The sequence below is a fragment of the Plectropomus leopardus genome, chromosome 14 (assembly GCF_008729295.1).
Source record: "Plectropomus leopardus isolate mb chromosome 14, YSFRI_Pleo_2.0, whole genome shotgun sequence".
NCBI classification, from domain to species: Eukaryota; Metazoa; Chordata; class Actinopteri; order Perciformes; family Serranidae; genus Plectropomus; species Plectropomus leopardus.
The window spans coordinates 6,939,215-6,956,501 of NC_056476.1; the positions used below are offsets into that span (position 1 = coordinate 6,939,215).

Genomic DNA, 17,287 nt, shown 5'->3' on the forward strand with positions numbered 1-17,287 from the left:
CTCAGTTTTTGTCTCTGTTTACATGTTGTCCTTCCATGACCTGAATCTTCACATTTCACATAATTGTCACTTTTACAGCTATTATGGATTTCTTTAAAATGTGCTTAATTGCCATGAATTGCAATTATTTATTTAGCATTTAACTAAAATCTGGAAAGGTATTAAACTGATTATTAATGTAGTCAGTTTATGATTCATTTTTCAGTTTTTAAATTGTGTATTTTAATGCATTTTTATGTGATTTGTGAAATTTTTTAAGCCTTAAAATTCTAACATTTGTAACTATGTTTTTCTATCATTATAAATATTTTTAAATTATTAAATTTATATAAAATATATCATTAAAAAAACATTATTAGACCTGTACTAATATATTTAATTTCATCAGTTAAATACAAATTAAATAAATAATTTAAATAATAATGTTTTAGTTATCATAGTGTCTTGCTGCAGCTGTCATATTCCTCTGCACCTTTTGGCATTTCCTGTTGTCCCTCTTTAAATTATTATTATTATTGTTGTTGTTGTTATTATCATTATTATTATTATTATTATTTTTACTACTGCTTTATTTACTGTGACATTAATGTTTGATAACTGCTCAAATCTTACTGTTGGTTTGTGTCTTTCAGCAATTTACCTAAAACCAGCCTCATCAAAATCCACCAACTTCAGGATCCGGAAAGAGTTCGTAGTGAAACAGTGGATGAAGATGTTTAAACTAAGAGTCAGTGAGAGAAGTATAAGGAACATTTATGTGCACATTTATGTGTTTATTTTTCAGTTTTGCTGTTTGTGTTTGCAAGTTACAAATGTCATTTCATTTTTTTTTTTTCTGCAATGATTCGGAGATTTGTTATGAAACATGATAATTGTGTTGTTACTGTATGTTGCGTGGACATGGAGGTATGTAACTGTATCCCATTAAGCATGTCATTTTTGTCCTTTGACTGCCAAGTCAATTTTATTTATTATTTGGCACCAAATTATAACAAAAGTTCTCATTTTATTGCCATTTTATTAGTAGCTTTGGTCCCTGTTTACTTCCTGTCAGTTACTGCTTTAAAAAAACATTTTAACAGGAAATACTCTGGGACCCATTTTGAATATTTATGTCGTCAGGTTTCAAACAGTCCATAATGCACACAGTGGTTCTCACATGAGCATGCAGTTGGCAATGACGCCGAGGAAAAACTTCCTCTTAGGAGGCAGAAACCTCAAACAGAGCCAGGAGGGGTGTGTTAAAGGAGCCTTTGGGGTGGCTAGCTAGACTCTTGATTTTTAAGCCCTTTTTCCACTGCATGATTCTGCTAAGCTCAACTAAACTCACTTTTTGTATGAGATACTTAACGTTTTTTTGTTTGCCAATGCAGATACAACGTAGTTGTTTTTTTTTTAATTTTAGCTGGAGTGTGGAGCTGTTATGTTCCCCCTCTGGCAGTAAGAGTAATTGTGCAAACACTATTGACTTAAGACGTCTGCCGCAAGTGAGCTCGCCACATCTTCCCCATCCAAATATATTTTTTACTGAAGTTATTCATCTGAACTCTGAGTTTCTTTTTATCTAGAGTGTCCACTCCAGAAACTTTTCTTAGATGTTTCTTAGCACAGAAAAGTTGCCACAGACATTCGATGCCACTTCTGTATACTTAAAAAAAAAACAGAGCTTTCCCTGGCAGTGATGGACTTAATAAGCATTGTGTGAACTCTTTTGGAAAGGGCTTGAATGTATCGGACATTCTTTTATATGTAAAAGTCCGGCACTCCAGCTTTAACTTTTTCCCACACTGTCTGGATTTCCTTTGGTTACCGTTTGCTGCCAGCTGTTGGTAGGCTTCTGCAAAGATCTTCTAGTTGCGTGTTGCTCCATCCAAGTAGCCAAACAGAGGAACATCTGCACTGTGTGAATCAACCACAGTGTGGTTTTGTGGGCTGCCATTTTTAAAAAATCTGGGTCAAGTAAATAAAAAAATTCTGGTTATTTACGGCAGCTTTGCTTTTAAAATATGTCAGGTTTGTGCAGGATGCCCAGGGTGTTCTCTGTGACCAATCAGTGGTCTGCAGGGTTTTAACTCCACTTTCTAGTATCAGCTTAGAAACTTACAGGTATTATCCATATTTAGCTAATGGAAAACCAAAAAAAAAAAACGTGTCCCTGAGGGTCAATCCGTGCTGTACACTGTGACCACACAAAGAGGCATTAGTAACACAAATGTTGTACGTTTAGGCAATCTCATAACAGATTCTTTTAAGATTGTATTTACTGTATTGTACCTGTTGGTCAAAGAGGATGTTACTGTGACTGGGAAGTCACTGGTCTGATTCACACCACAGCACTCTTAAGAAAGAGGACAGATTTTTCAGTTCTCAGTTTAAACAAGCAGTGGTGAATGATGCAGATGAAAACAATGTTTGTGTGTCAAAAGTTGTGCACTATACCACGTTTAAGATTGCCGTGTAATAATTTGTTTAGTTGAGATGTTGGCATTTAACTTATACGTTTTTACAAAATACTGTTGCTACTACGAGCATTATATGATGATCTATTTGTTATTTTATTTTTTTGTCCTTTGTTTTTGCCTTTTCTGTTTAGATTTTTGGGGCTTGTTGTAAATTATTGACTTGATTATCGTTTACTCGGTTTTCTGAAATTAATTTTTATATTATATTTTGAGTGTCGTAGTTGATACTATGACTTTACATGTAATGTGTTTTGAACAAATTAACGGTATATTTCAAAATGTTACACTGAAAATTATTGCTAATTTTGTTTAGTTTTACCTCAGAAGTCTGGTACCAGGGAGGAAGATTTTTTCTGTATGAACCAGGACTCTACTAAACCTGTCAGTGTTAGTATTTTTACAGTTTGCTCCTAAATTGATGATATTTTGGCTCCGTGACGTAAATTTGCTCACAGTTACTCTTGAGTCCTCTCCTCTTAGCAGTAGTTAATTGTATCTTCTGCAAAGAATCATCACCATTTTTGCATTTAATTTTTGATTATCTCAACACTTTTGTATTGGTCATACTTTTCATAAATACAGGGCTCTGCATTCAAGTAATCATTCCATTCATCCACATCAACACATACGTTCAACGCCTACTTAAAGGGACAGTTCACCCCAAAATCAAAGACACATATTTTTCCTCTTAGTAGTGCTCAAGTTAGATTGTTTAGGTGTGAGTTGCTGAGTTTTGGAGATGTCAGAGATGTCAGAGACATCGGAGATGTCGGAGATATCGGAGATATCGTTGGTTTGATCTTAACAAACTACAGCTAACATAAGTGTCACTGCGCAGAGGGAAGCGTACATCTACTCATACACGAGAGGCTAATGCTCGTGGCAATGTGAGATGCGAGCATTAAAGGCGTCCTCCTTGGCTGAGCCGAAACGTTAGCTAGCTCGGTGAGCTAGCAGTCGCATTCTCACAGAGAGTTAGATGAACAGATCTCATGTCTGCAGATTTAAGAAAGTGGTAGATCAGTTAGCTTCATTTGACATAAAGACTGGAATCGAGGAAACAACTAGCAAGGCTTCAATTAAAAATACAAGATATAATGTGTTAATGCATTTAGTCTGTTTTCAAGTTTTATGCTAATCTAAGTTTACCGGCTGCTGGCTTCAGTCTTATATTTACTAAACAGACACGTAAGTGGCATCAAAACTCTAATATTTATCTCAACAAGAAACAAACATTAATGGTGTTGTCCTCCATTGAGCCGTAATGTTAGCTGGCTCAGGTGAGTTAGCAGTAGATGCACAATTCCTTCTGTCATACTTTTGGCTGGTGTTGTTATTTTAAAAGAAAATAGTTCTGACATGAAACTGCTCACAACAGGTCTGTAGATTAACCAGGTCCTGATTTCTGGAAAGAGACATTGCTGTTGAGTTTTTCAAATGTATTCTTTTGAGCGCTTTGAGCACCACAAGCTGAGTGACATCTAGTTTCTTTATATTGTAGAGAAGACAGACGTCTCTAAAGCTGATCTTTCCAACACTCTGCAAATAACATAAGGTAAGATATAAGATATAAGGTAAGACGAAAAATATGTATTTTTGGTTTGGGGTGAACTGTCCCTTTGAAGTCAGCAGCAGCGTCTTCATTTTCCCATAAACTACACCTGCAGACCATGTCTTTTGAAAAAGCCTGGTGATGGTTTATTTGTTTTAATCACTACAGAATTAATTTGGGGTGCAACACATGCCACATGTATAAAAGAATACAGTCACTTGTATTATGATTTTTCCATATTTGATATAAACATTTACGAGACAAAGAATCCGACATAGTGACTGGACTGAAATGTGTAAATAATACAGACTTTAATAAAGTGAGGGTTGGTTTCAGTTATGTTCGAGACAGAACAGTGAAAAGCTTCTGCAATCTCCACTACTGTAAGTGAGTGGACTACAAGCAGACACTCAGTCCGTGCTTGCATAGCCTAGAAATGGGGAGGCAAAACTGTTGAAAGAGAATTTCTGCAATAACTTTAACTCCACATCGCCATCCAGTTTTGGCCTCGCATTGAAACGCTCTTTCAAAAGCTTCATCAAGCGCCTCTCTCGAGGGTCCTGCATCTTTAATGATTGTTGCAAACGGAATAGATTAGAAGATGAGACCTTTCGATAAAAAGTTTCTCCTTACAAAAAAGTTTTATAGGAATGCAGTGTGTCCAGTAAACATATAAGAGGCTTTTTTCCTCCCTTTTTTTTTGCTGCATTGGAAGTGGAGCCTATCTCATAAGGTCCCCGGCCTAGAGAGCGAGCTCCCAGCAATAAGTTTGAAAGCCAAGGCTGTACTCATTTTGCAGTGCTCTTCCTTTTTGTAAACATTTTGATATGTACTGAGTTCCTTAAATCAAATAAGCAGCCTGAAAGAGAAGCCAATTTTGGATCATTGTGGGGGAATAATGCATGAGTACCGCGCCTCAATGTAATGCTGTAATTTCGGCCTTGCCTCTAGATTAAGTGGCAGCAGTACGTTAAAATCATAAAGGAGAGCTGCTCCGTAAATCTGCTCATCCCAGAAGTCACTGAAGCAAAACATTTTGTGAAAGCTCTTTCCTCGGAGATTAGCCCGCAATCCAAATATCTTTCAAGTGTCACACATACACGTGTATCGAATGGAGGGAAGCATGCTCCCACATTACTGGAGGTGAACTAATGATCTGATGAGTCACATACTGTACATCCCATGCAACAATACTAAATGAATTTCCATAGGGTTTCTCTTTTATAACCACCTAAAGATGCAAAAGGTAAGAGATTATATTTTTTTTCTGACACGTAATATATGCATGCAAAGAACCTACTCTTCTTGGTTCCATCGTGTGAAAACATCTGAAACAGACAGGAGCCTCTCTATTCTCCAAGAGCTCAACAAGTCTGGGTAGTAGAGACAGTTACAATTATCATAGGAATTATTGTTTTGTTACTATTATGTAAAGCGTACAGTAGTTGCAGCAGTGAACACTGGGGATCCTAAATACTGCAGGAACATAATTTAATGCAGTGCTCCACTGATATACAAGCTAGGGTTGGATGAGAATGTATAGGATTACTGTGCACAAATCACATTGGCATGTTTTGAAATAGAAATGTATGATATCTTATAGCTATATTCAAAATTATTCAGCATTTGACATTCTCATGCATACAACCACAAGAAGCGAGTCCATTGAAAAATAGTCCAAGCATTGTTTTTTTCCTGTGGAAATGGCAGAGAACCTAATGAGACATTAAAACATGTGCTGCTGTCCAGAGTGTGTGGATTACAGACAGGGAGAGGAGCAAGCAAGGGTGGGCTCACTTCTGCATGTCACACTGCAGCAGGAGCACGATGGACGGGTCGCTCTTCGCCGCCTCTTTGAACTCCTCCAACGAGATCTGGTCGTCGTTGTTCTTATCCATTTTGCCGAAGATCTTGTCCACCCGCTGCTCTGGTGTCAAACCGTCCTCGTTCATCTTCATCATGATCACAGTGCCCACCATTTTGTAGATAGCCTGTGGGTGAGGCGCAGTGAGAAATTAGCATAGGTTCTTATGTAATCCTGCCGAGCCTACATGTGTTGATTTGTTCATAAAGATCTAAATCAGGAATTCCCAACCAGAGGTACTTGTACCATTAGGGTCGACTTTAACAGTTGCGATGGAAGAGTGCATGGAAAGCTCAACCAGCAAACAAATTTAACTAAAAAACTGAAATTAGGATTAATTTAAAGGTCCCATATTATGCTAATTTTCAGGTTCATACCTGTATTTTGGATATCTACTAAAAATGTTTACATGTTTTTATATTTGAAAAAACTATATTTTTCTCATACTGTCTGCTTTAATATTCCTGTATTTTGTTCTCGGTCTGAAACGCTCCTCCCTCCACCTCCCTCTTTAAGCCCGCCTCTTGAAAAAGCCCAGTCTACTCTGATTGGTCAGTGTTTCGAGGTATTTCACATCTGTGTTCTCTGGATCTTTGCACCGTCACTGCAGCCAGGAAATGACTGTAACCGCACTGTAGTGTCACTTTCTACCTTGACATAGTATAGTTGTGATATCACAACTTTATGGATGTCGTGATGGCTCATTCAAAGGCACAGTTTCTGAGCAGGGACTTTGTGCATTTCTCTGTAGATTCAGCGTTTTGATACTTTTACCATATTTACGTAATACCTGTCTTACATTATAAGACCTTTTGAAAAAGGCATTAAAATCAGACTTTTTTAAACCTGTTTTCATTAGGGCTGTCAAACCATTACATTTTTATTTACGATTAATCACTGAATTTCAATAGTTAATCCCTTTTAATTGCATGTTTAACAGTCTGTTATTCTGCAATTCAAAACAGTTTTGAAGTCTATATTAACAAGGTAAAGCAATTCTTATCATGTCTTGATTGGGAATCAAATGAATGTAAAGAAATTTTCTTTATGATCTTGACTTTGAGATTTATTACTTTAAAATCAGTGCTGCACTGCTACAACAGTGTGGTCTGAAACCATGACTTAGAGGTAACAAAGGAGTGCAATGTCCAATCAGTGTCAATGAGATCATTTGATTTGATTACTCGTTTACGTCCAATGATCCTCGGTTAATGCAACAGCATTTGCACTTTTCAGGAGGTCCAGTTTTGTTGCTCTTTCTGATTCATAAAGGTCCTGTATGCGTGAAACTATTGTTACCTGCATATGACTGGTCACAACATGCCAACCTCAGAGCGTCCCTTAGACCCAAGTCTTCCATGATGTTGACTGGTAAGCAGTCAGTTGCCACCCCTTTATTGAGATGTGATGTGGTTGCCTGCTGGCATCAGTCTGATTAGCTGCATTTGCATGTTTAGCTCCAAGGTAGTAGCTCAAAGTGGAGGGACTTTGGTGATATTTTTATTCCGTTTGACACAAGGTGCATATTACTTTTACTTGACAACTGAGCCCTTTGGGAGTTTTTTAGAGTAAAATGAGCGTTTAAAAAGCACAGTGATGTTTTTTTTGTTTTTTTTTTAGTCACTGTGGCAGCTTTACTATTAGATGCATTGAAGGGACAAAACAGCATGCAAATAACACAGTTTAAAAGATACCACATTATGTTTGGACCCTAATCACATCGCAGCGCCTTAAAGCTGACAGCCCTAATTTTAATGTATTCTACAAATTTGTGCTAAGAAAAAATAGGATTAGAAATTTGTGTGTAACTAATCATACATTTAAGCTACTGACCTCAATAAGTTGCAACACATCAGTCTCTGCAGTTGCATAAAGAGTCCATGAAAACTACTGTGAGGAAAAGTTAAAATAGTGAGCTGAAGGTAATGGATAAACAGTTTGCCACTCAAAGAGGTAGAAGAATGAATGTAAACAAGACCAAACCACTATCCAAAATTGTAATAGTAACAACTTTTAAATCATTGATAGTACTAATTTTCAACAAATCCATTCATATGAAAATATTTGGAACATGGCAGTTGGCGCCAATGAAGTGGTTAAGTTTGTTTAATAGGGAGGAGTATGTCAGATAGACAAGGGTGGGAACCACTGATGTAGATGCTCTGAAATAAAGCATATTCGTCACTACAGGAATAGTCGATACACTCCAGTATCAGTAAAACCTATCAGATTTACTATCCTGATTGTGTTTCCAGAAATGGCACAGTGTAATTCAATACAACTGCATTTCTGTCGTTATGAAACTGCCTCTGCACTCAAGGCCTTGCAGGTGTGCAGGAGACTGATAACAACAACAAAAAAACAACCCAACAGAGCCGGTCCCCTGATGAGCGAGGGCTTAATGACTCGATAATCCCTCACCTCGATTATCTCCAGCATCTCCACTCTGGTGATTTTGCCGTCACCATCCAGGTCATACATGTTGAAGGCCCAGTTGAGTTTCTGCTCAAAGCTGCCACGGGATGTGATGGACAGGGCGCAGATGAACTCTCGGAAATCGATGGTCCCGTCTCCGTTTTTATCAAAGGTTCTGAAGGCGTGTTGTGCAAATTTTGAAGCGTCCCCGTAAGGGAAGAACTGCAAATGTAGGGGGAAGATGTGCATTCAGTAATTCAGCCAGGGGTTTAACCCTTTAAAACCTGAGCAAATTGGCTGGATTTATTTCAAAAACATGGGAAGAAGTTAAAAGCAATACTACCTGATATTTAGCTAAAAGAATAGAAAATAAAGAGGTAAATTCAAAAGAAAAAGAGTTAAAAATTAATTCATTAATTAATAATTCAAATGAAATTTAAGAATAATCATTCATATCCTCCCCTGCACTGCAATTTTGATACTCTTATTTATTATGTTTTATTTAGCTGTTTTTTAACGATCTTATTTATTTTATTGATTTAAAATCTCATTTATTTATATCTTTTTGTACCTGGAGGGTTTTTTAAAAAAAAAAAAAAATTCATCTTAATGATGTGTATGTCCAATCGAAAGTAGTTTTAATTGCTTTGTTGTGTTTTTTTTTTCCTTTATTGGCTTTAATTTTAAGGAAAACAAACATGTTATAAAAGAAAAATAATAGCATTTTATTCTTCAAAAAAACAGCTTTAACAAAACCCCTTATTTGATCAGAAAAATAAATTAGAAAATAAAACAAAATAAAATATAAACAAGAAAATTAAGTTATAAAAAACGCTTTAAATCTACTACTAATAGAATAAGATTGTTGTTATCATTCATATTTTTTGTCATTTTTAGCTTGCAATAACATCTCATGCATTTTCTCTCTAAAAACTAATTTTCAGGTCATTTTCTTTTCACCTTTTCCTAATTAACCATATTTTGAAAAGAAGTCAAATCAATTTTCTCAGGTTTTAAAGGTTGAAATGCATGTGAAAGGCGTCTGAATGCAACACAAGAAAACTGAAGTTGTTCCAGGTTTCAGAAGGTTAGATAAAGCACCAGTTTGATGGCATGATTAAATGTTCAGACAGATGTGAAAGGAGCATAAAGGAGAGAAGCGGTGGTGCACACAGACCTTGACATAAAGCTGCTGGAACTCCTCCAGATTCAGCCTGCCGGTGGGGCAGTCTTTCAGGAAGCCTTTGTACCACTGCTTCAGCTCGTGCTCATTGAACTCTGTGTTCTTCACCAGATCCTCCATCACCTCGGGAGTCAGCTTGCTGTTCTGCTTTCCCATGGTTCCTGTGGTGCAAGAACACGTGAATAATGCATTTATTTATGCCTGAGCGATGGCGGTATGAAAATCTCCAGCACACAGCAGCATAGACCTTTTTTTTTTTATTCCTACTTCAAATATGAGTGTGTTTTTTGGGGGTAAAATATCTCCCTGGTGCTCTTGTTCTATTTCTGTCCCCCTCAGCCTGCTTGAGCCGGCCCCGTGGCCCGGGTAGCACTGACCTGGATCGTCACTGTCAGAGCAGATCCAGTTCATTAAATGTTCGATCGCCGCTATCAAGTTTCCACTGCAAACACTGTCCTATAACCTGACAATGACAACAAAGCCTGCGCTCGGTTGTAAAGAGAGGCACTGCTGCAGTAAATCCAGAGACCTGAGTGAGGATGGAGCGCACACACTGTAAAATCTGATCAGTTCATCTCACTTAAAATAATCTTGGAAACCCATGGAAGTTAAGTTACTATAACTATAAATCTTAATTCATGTTTAAATTTCACCAGAGTGTCAGGTTTATTTGAAATTCAACTGAATTTCCTTAATTTTGTCAAGTTGTTGCAACTTAAAAATTGACTTATTCTTTCTAAGTGACAGCAACTTCAGTAAACCAAGTTAGTCTGACTTAACTTGAACATGACAAAAAGTATTTTTCCAATGTAGTTTGGAGATCTGCGAGTTTTGTTTTGTGAACGTGTTTAAGAAAATAAGAACATGATTGACTAGTTTGCAACCAGCAGAATACAGATAAATAGCACAGTAAACTTGATTTACTGAAGTTGCTAAAACTTAGAAAGATTGATTTCATTAAACTTGACATTTCTAAGTTGCTACAACTTCGCAAAATTAAGTAAATATAACTCAATTTCAGGTAAACTTAACAATTAGATAAACATAAATGAAATAATATGTTTACAGCTTTGTAATTCTATTCCCATATAGCATCTCCAAGAGGTGTAATTGTTGACGCCAATGTCGCAAAGACAAGCGGGATCGTTATTTGTTTTCTTCAGTGCTTAGCATAAACAGACATGCGATCGACACTAAAAAAACATCAGTAAAAAAAAAGGCCCGAAGGCAGGCAGAACTGCATAGTGAGAGCGAGGCTAATAGCAAAAGTTTTAACGCCGTTTTTTTCCCATTCTTCTATAGAGCGCCCCAGGGATGATGTTTTCCTGAAGGCCAACCAAGAAGCTAACGTCGCTCTTGTTCCCTCATCAAAAAGCCAATGGGATTTTTTCATTGGATTTTGGATCATTGCAGAAAATATGCTCTAAGGTAAAAATACATTTATTTTACTCACATTTTTTGTTCAGCAACACCACTTTCATTCCTTAACCTCAGCTAGTGCTAGGCTAAAGTGAACTACAGTATGGTAGCATCACCGCACCTCCGAGGCTGTAAAACCGTGTTCGGCGTGGTGATGCTCTATATTCTCATATAGCCACTGCCCTTTTTTAAGACACATAAAACTTTCAAGTTTGGTATTTACTGACATATGTTATGTCATAGAACAAAATGTTTAATTCATTTCCAGGTTTTAGGACTCATTATTTGGGATCTCCATAACTATTACATTGGGCAATCAGCATTAAATTCATAATTAAATGATTAAACAAAAAAACTATGTTTGGAGGCTTTAAGATTAATAGTTCTATTTACTTACACTTTTCAAGGCAATTGGTTTCCTGTTTGTTTTTTAAAGTAAAATCTATTTGTCAGATTTTACAGTGCAGTGGGCCTGCTGTAATCTGGATCAGTGGGGAATATAGCTTATAAACGAGTGGTCTGTATACAATAGGCTATAGCGTTTAAGCCAGTTGTGGGCAATCCACAGACCAATCAGACTGGATTATCTACACTGGAAGGGCCTCGGTAATGACAACTTGAGCATCAGAGCAGCTCCACATCCATGAATTATTGAATCCTGATGTGGCAAATGACAAAGTGGCCAAGAATGCGTCAATTCTTGATACATAATTTAACAAATTACATTTGCATGTCGGGCGAATGTGGGAATCTCCACCACTTGAGGGCCAACATATGGTCTCTGCAGCAGCAGCAGTAGCATGACAGCAGGCTGGACAGCTCCTCCACCAGCAGCAGCAGCAGCAGCAGCAAACAGCACTGCATTGGCTCGGGCCTTCCACAACAAACAGCAGAAATGTGCGCTACAGCCAAAATCAGTGCAAACCACAGCCTTTAATGTGCACCCGCTGCATGTCATAAAACCAAACCAAACGAGCATGCTTTGTAATTCCAAGTGCTGGTGTTTGGTTTAATGTGTAAAACACTCTGCAGTGGATGACCTTGAGGAGAAACGGGTTTTTTTGCAGGAAGATCACAATTGTTTCACGGAGCGTTGAGCCGAGAAAACGGCTCGCCATCATGCAACTGCGGCGTTTTAAACATCCGCCTCATACCGCACAGGCCACCGGCATGAATGACTCGTTCTGCCCAAACAGGGGCCAACAGATGCTGTTTTATTTCACGCTTTGGGCAATGACATCTGAGTTAATGCTATTAAAGCTAACCGCCTCCTGTGCGAGCGAGAGAGAGACGCTGCTGCATTCCGATGGAAACGACGCAGTGAGAGTATTTTCAGATTAGATCCCACCATCCCCGCTCCTAATGACATCTTTCCATGCGCATTGGGGCCAAAAAACATGTCAAAATTTCATAACCAAAAGAGACCTATTTTTAAAAACGCGAGACAGCTCCCTCGGTGCCACCGCAGAGCCACATCGCATGCGTAAAAGCCAATTAATTGCGTAAATTTGGATGACATTTTCTTTAATTCGTCAAATGATCTATTTTATGTCTGTTTTCTTCTTGTTTCCAGGCAAAACGCAGTGGCTTTATTTTAAGGGATGCGCAGGTGCCCGTGTGCCAGCCCCTCTTCTTTCTGCTCGATCCCATTCATTCAAACACAAGGAAAATATAAAAAAAAAAAAATAACGCGTGACACACCAACACAAGCCGATTGCTGCATATATAATGTGAAAATCTAACACATGACATTACATCTGCAGGCAATCACTTCTTACCTTATTACAGCCTATATTTGGTGATTCTCTATCGGAATAAATCTGCTCAGGCTTCTGCAAAGTACAGAAAACTCCCTTCCGATGGAAACGGTTGCCCAAAGGGAATTATTTTCGACACTGCTCTCCTCCTTAAAAAAACACCCGCTAATGAAATTTCTGGATTTTCCCGACGTTATTCCAGATGAGGCGCAGCAGGGACCGATCCCACGCCAGTCTGTGGTTATGCGACTACAGGAGCGCGGCGTCACCCGTGTGCATCACAGCCTGATCATAAGTTCACTGTTGCTCTGCTGCTCGCTTTCGGTTCAGCTGGATCCTGTCACGTTATAACCGGATCCTTCATCGTGATGAGGATGGTCAGCCCTGAAATTTCATCAGCAGGAAATGAAAACTGGGGAGATTTTGGCCCCAGATAAGAAAAATAATAATAATTCACTGTAACTACTCAGGAAATAGATGCAGGACAGGGTGAAATGGTTCAGTCATATTGTCAATGAGCGTGGCTTTTTGGAAGAATAATACAATTTAATTAATACAATCAAGGCTGGTTAACAAAGCAAGGGTCACTAAAAGCCTCAGTGTAGGGCCACATGGGTCCAAGTCATCCACTACTGCAGCCCTCAGAGGATTTTAAACACCCACAGTGTGATTTATTTATTCTATTTAATTTATCTTGTTTTATTTATACAGTTAGCAGTACAATTACCTGGTTATATGGTTTATTTCCCAATGTGAAGTATAAAAGTTTTAAGATTTAGCCCATGTGTTGGGTGTAATTATGTACAAGGCTGCTCCGGCCCACTTGCCAGAATAATATCTTGGCATAATATGTTTCCAAAAAGCACAGATATGTTACATTTGTACATTTACACAACATGTTAATGTTTCTAAAATTAAGTTATATATGAGCGGACCAGACGGTTGCCAAGTGACCACTGCAAACCACTGTTTGAGACAAACAAAACCGGTTAATTTTAGCAAATTGTCACTGTGTCTTCCAGCAGCTTGTTTGTCACTAAACATGAATGTTTCTATCCTCCAGGGACAGTGCAACCAAAAGCTTTGTTTTTACTTCTAGACATGTCGCAAAAAAGAAAAAATACACCGTTTGGTTGTTTATTGGTCTCCAAAAGTGGTCTGCAGCTTGGTGGCTGTCTCACCTTGGTCATGTTTTGGCTTTAAACACCTAGTTTTGGTAGCACAGTCACGACTGAAATTGCTGCAATGTCTCGCTGAGAAACTCACAGTTTTGGTGGCATAATTGCATCTTGAAAAGCTGCAAAGTCCTGCTAAAACAGCAGTTTGGAGGCAGAATCATACCTGGAATTGCTGCAAATTCTCTCTAAAAAATCCTAATCTTTTTTGTTGTGTGTTGGTCTCAAATGGTGGTCTGCACCTTGGCATTCTTCCTGCATAGGCAAAGATCATGATTTGCTTTAAAATACTCAGTTTAGGGGCAACAGTCATGGCTAGAAATGCTGTGATGTCTTGATTAAAAAAACAACTTTGGTCTAAAGTGGTCTGCAGCTTGTCAGTCTAACTTGCTGGAAATGCTGCAAAGTCTCACAAAAAACAACCAAATTTGTTGTTTGTTGGTCTCAAACTGTGGTCTTCAATGGTCTGCAGCCTGGCAGTCTTCCAGCCTAGGTCTAAGATCATTGTTTTTGTTTTAAAATATATTTTGCTGCCACAATCATGGCTGGAAATGCTACAATGGCTTGTTAAAAAACTCCTAGTTTTTGGGCCCACATTTGTTGCTGGAAATGCAGTGATGTCTAGCAAAAAAAAAAATAGATTTGTGGGTTTTTGATTTCAAACAGCGGTCTGCAGCTTCACTTAGGTCTTAGATTATGTTTTGGTGTAAATACCCAATTATGGTGCCACAATCACAGCTGTAAATTCGGCAATGTCTTGATAATAAACAAAACAAAACAAGATTTGGTGCTACACTCATGGCTGAAAATGCTGCAATGTCTCACTAAAAAAAAAAACACCTAGTTGTGGTGCCATAGTTGTCGCTGGAAACGCTGCAAAGTCTTGCTACTCTAAAAGTAGTCTGCAGCCGTCTTGCCAAGGTATCACGCCATCCACCATCCCCTTACCTCCCACTGATGTATCTGTGGTTTGCAGAAACACATTGCTAACACGTTCTTCTGGCGACCTGGGTGTGAAATGAATCTTTTCCTGATATATGGCGACCCCTGAGAGGCCCGATACGGACCCCTGGAGGACACCAGTTGGGGAGCCACAGATATAGGTCACCTTTGTCACATCATTTGTGTTAAAGCACAGATGAGGCTCCCAGCCAAAATAATTCTCAGACGTGCAGACCCACATCTAAATCTGTATTCATTTAAATTTGGGTATAAATATGAGTTACTGTCCATCACAACTGCATCCTGTCAGAATGAAGACACTAAAATGGGGAAAATGAAAAGTCTGTCTAACACATAAATCTCTGATTACTTGATTTCATAATTTAATGCTCACATACAGTACAGGATACACATAAGATTTCCTTTACATCTCACAAACACAAAAGCAAACAGTTAAATACATAGATAACTTTAGCACCAGCATAGAGTACTGATCCACTCAGCGTTCTCTAAAACTCTTATTCATAGTGATTTTCAAAATAAAACACCTTAGCTTGATCTCACTAGGCATGGCTTACATGTAATATCTTTACAGCAGCATTCACTTACAAAGGTTAATTGATTAAAAAAGGATGCATACTGTACACCAAAAGTGGTATACAAAAGCAATACTATATTATATACCCATTTACATGGCCGTTTCTCAGTGTAACATTTAAGTGTTTAGTGTGTTTTAACAGCTTCTGTATCAACACTGATGCTTGGTAAAAACATTTGAATCAAAAAAACGTTATTATGAGTATACATGAAGAGCCTCTGGAGATAATTGGCATGTAACAATCTTGCATATCGAAACATAAATATATCACGTTCACAATGCTCTCATTTTTCTTTATATATACTAAGAAAAGAGCTCCTGTCCTTCTATGTCGGCTATGTTTTGTTTAGGTTATATTGTTTTTAATATTAAAATTATGATAAAAAAGAATGACAAATCCAATGGGAACATTACTTTTTAGTTACACAGTAATGTGAAAAAATAGTATCAAAATGATTTTCTAAATCTTTCAATCAAAAAAGCAATATTTAATGCACCGTTTCTCTAACATTTATAGATATGTTTCCAGCTCGGTAAACAATGGTGAGATTTGACAAAGTGACACTTTTTGAGGGTATAAAGTGTTTTCTGTTATACATTTCTTGTCAGAAGATGAATATATATAATGAAATCTGCATGCAGCAGACAGATGTGCCGCTCATGGAGGTTTGTGAGACAAACACCTTTTCTTAGACTGACCTCCTCTCAGTGGTTACAGTATGTTAACGGACGTATGAAGGATGCATTCAACAATCGTAGGGGTTTTAGTTCAAAATATGATCTGTGCCAAAAGTACAGTAAGTAAGAGAAGAGAGGGGTGAATTTGTGATTATTAATACATGACATCATGGAAATCTTCAGCAAAACGCACCAAGAGGGACCAACTGTGGACCTCACATCTGAGGACCAAAAGTCTGAGAGCCAATGGGAAGAGATTAGGGTTAAATGTAGGAGGTCCGTCACTTTTTTTAGCCATCTTTTCCCCCTTTATATGATTGATTGTTTCTCTGCTCAAGACTAGGGATGTGCATTAATTGCTGAGTCGATTAATTGTGCCACAGTCGCTAGTCGGTACTAGAATTACTAGTCATTTAAACATATCACTGAAATTATTATTTTTGTTATTTTTGATTACGTTTATTCAATGAAAATGCCGCTGTAATAATCAGGCACATTTCCTAATGGTGTATTTTAAAAACTAATATTGCTTTCAGTACATGTTTTCTCTTCACTTTTATTTAGTGAATTGTCATATTTTGCCAGATAATGCGCAATGTTCATAATCAACTTATTTCAGCTGCATTTTAAAGCACATTTGGTAAACGCAAAATGTGATTAACAATTTAAAATACCTCTTAAATGCAATATGTCTCTTGACATACTAAAGATGAAATTGTGATCAATTTTTAATTGCTTTTAGACTTGTCGACTAGTATAAACTTCCGTTAAAGGAAATTAGTCATGAACATCCCTTCTTAGAGTGACTGTATGAATATTAGTGGTTAGAATGAAATCATGTGAAAGCTAAAGTAGTGTTGTAATGATGCATCTAGTGATTAATCTGCAGCTTCCCTCAGTTTTACAGAGCTTTGTAGTGAGCTTCCGGTTCATTGTTTAGCTTTCGAGTCCTTAAATTTACTGTTTTGGTTCACTCTCACTGCTCTCATGGTGATTCTGTCCGCAGCAGGCAGCTGTTTCCAGAGAAAAGCTCTAAAACAAACACTGTACAGCACGTCCTCAGCACCAAACAGCAGACAGACACAGCCAGCAGCTGGTGAACATAATGGAGCATTTCAAAGAGGCAGATTTTTCACTCAGAAGTTAACAAAGACAAAAACAGAGCTAAAAGAAAATTAATATTGGACTCACATTCATCAAGTGACAAGAAACACGACTTTAAATTAAGTCAATGTTGCCAAA

General features: G+C 37.8%; 2 protein-coding genes across 3 annotated transcripts in view; one reads left to right on the forward strand and one right to left on the reverse strand.

Moving 5' to 3' along the window:
- Positions 1–5,169, forward strand: part of smc6 (structural maintenance of chromosomes 6) — a 28,526-nt gene extending 23,357 nt beyond the window's left edge. Inside the window, exons 27-28 of one of the 2 annotated variants that reach the window (XM_042501289.1) lie at positions 633–727; positions 3,964–5,169. In XM_042501289.1, the coding sequence (XP_042357223.1) occupies positions 633–720 (88 nt within the window). In that variant the 3' untranslated portion in view covers positions 721–727; positions 3,964–5,169. Of the gene's footprint in view, positions 1–632; positions 3,054–3,963 lie in introns of those variants that run through there. The other variant, XM_042501290.1, reaches the window with a different exon arrangement.
- A 91-nt stretch (positions 5,170–5,260) lies between these two features.
- On the reverse strand, positions 5,261–13,001 carry vsnl1b (visinin-like 1b). The gene is made up of 4 exons (XM_042501293.1): positions 12,674–13,001; positions 9,471–9,637; positions 8,300–8,515; positions 5,261–6,005 (listed from the first exon to the last, which is right to left on the reverse strand). Exons 2-4 carry the CDS (start codon positions 9,630–9,632, stop codon positions 5,808–5,810), a joined length of 576 nt encoding a protein of 191 aa, XP_042357227.1. The 5' UTR covers positions 9,633–9,637; positions 12,674–13,001; the 3' UTR covers positions 5,261–5,807.
- Between the last annotated feature and the right edge of the window lie 4,286 nt (positions 13,002–17,287).

What these genes read in the sequence shown, in the direction of transcription:
- vsnl1b (XM_042501293.1), bottom strand. Translation starts at nt 9,632, where the DNA reads ATGGGAAAGCAGAACAGCAAGCTGACTCCCGAGGTGATGGAGGATCTG. An exon ending in TCCAGCAGCTTTATGTCAAG is followed by an intron (nt 8,516 to 9,470) that starts GTCTGTGTGCAC and finishes CTACATTTGCAG; the next exon opens with TTCTTCCCTTACGGGGACGC. An exon ending in AGATGCTGGAGATAATCGAG is followed by an intron (nt 6,006 to 8,299) that starts GTGAGGGATTAT and finishes CCTCACCCACAG; the next exon opens with GCTATCTACAAAATGGTGGG.